We start from the raw sequence: 1237 nt of genomic DNA on the forward strand, positions 1-1237 counted from the left end.
GACAAAGCAGAGAAATTGTTTAAAAGTTTTTTTTAAAAATGCATGGATGATTTTAATTAATTTCAGAAATTTAATATTGAAGTCTATTATAGCATTGGGCATGCTCATTAAGAATCGTCAGTGTTCTAAAAACCAGACTCACGGCTGTTTGGCTTGGCTAATCAGGTGGCCACACCCATGCCAGACCTTTATTTCATTTTATAATAACAATAATAATAATATTTTATTTATTGGTCGCCTATCTGTCCAGGTTAGTGGACACTCTAGGTGACTTACAATAACAAAAAGCTATACATAATATACATATACAAAAACAAACCACAGTCCTAAACAATGACAGTTGTACAGGCATTAAAGTTAAAACCAGATGGGAGTCAGTAACTTGTGAATGCGCCAAGCTTCGAACACAGACGATGGAACGCCTGATCAAAAGAGCTGCTCACCTTATTAGATGTGGCTATAAGTTTCTGTTCTTCTTTGGAGGACGTGATAATGGGCACCTTGCAGAAGGGCTCATAGACATCTTTGTTCTGCAGGGCAGCCTGGCACTCGTCCACCAGGCCTTGGACCAGATAATATTTGGCTTCTGCCAGCAGCTCTTCAATCTCCCGCCGGCTCTCCGGAAGGGGCACCGCACCGTCACGCAGGTAGTTTAATATGGTCCCAAAATGTTTGCCGCAGTGGTCAATCAAAATCCAGCCTTTGCTGTCGGTGAGGACCTCCATCCGGCCGCTGAGCATGGCCTTCAGCATGGTGTCCTGCTTGGTCAGAGTCTGCATGGTGGTGTAAACAGTCATGGCTTCCCCCAAAGAATCCTGGGAAGTGTAGTTTGTTAAGAGTGCTGAGAGTTGTTAGGAGACTCCTATTCCTTTGACAGAGCTCCAGTGGCCAGAGTGGTTTAACAGTCAGACCCTCTTTTGGGGATTGTAGCTCTGTAAGCAGAATAGGGTGTCTCCTAGCAATTCTCACCACCCTTCACAAACTAAATTTCCCAGGATTCTTTGGGGGAAGCCATAATTGTTTAAAGTGAAATAAAGGACTGGTGTGGATGTGGTCAGTGAGAGCTTTGGGTGAGGGTCTACATGTGCCCACTGCAGAATAAAAAGGTGGGGGAAATGCTGAAAAAGAATGATACTGTTCACAATGTTTTCCTTTTGGAAAGGAAAAGGGCTTTCCCTCTGCCCAGTGCCTGCCCACCCAATCTCCTCCCCTCCACCTTCCTCCCTACCCCTACCCT

At 44.7% G+C, this 1237-nt stretch overlaps 1 protein-coding gene across 1 annotated transcript; it reads right to left on the reverse strand.

Annotated features, from left to right (window-relative positions):
• Positions 1-374: 374 nt before the first annotated feature.
• On the reverse strand, positions 375-797 carry LOC133377041 (BTB/POZ domain-containing adapter for CUL3-mediated RhoA degradation protein 3-like). Its single transcript, XM_061610246.1, has one exon. It carries the CDS (start codon positions 795-797, stop codon positions 375-377), a length of 423 nt encoding a protein of 140 aa, XP_061466230.1.
• Positions 798-1237: the final 440 nt, after the last annotated feature.

This window comes from Rhineura floridana, chromosome 1 (assembly GCF_030035675.1).
Source record: "Rhineura floridana isolate rRhiFlo1 chromosome 1, rRhiFlo1.hap2, whole genome shotgun sequence".
Taxonomy (NCBI): domain Eukaryota; kingdom Metazoa; phylum Chordata; class Lepidosauria; order Squamata; family Rhineuridae; genus Rhineura; species Rhineura floridana.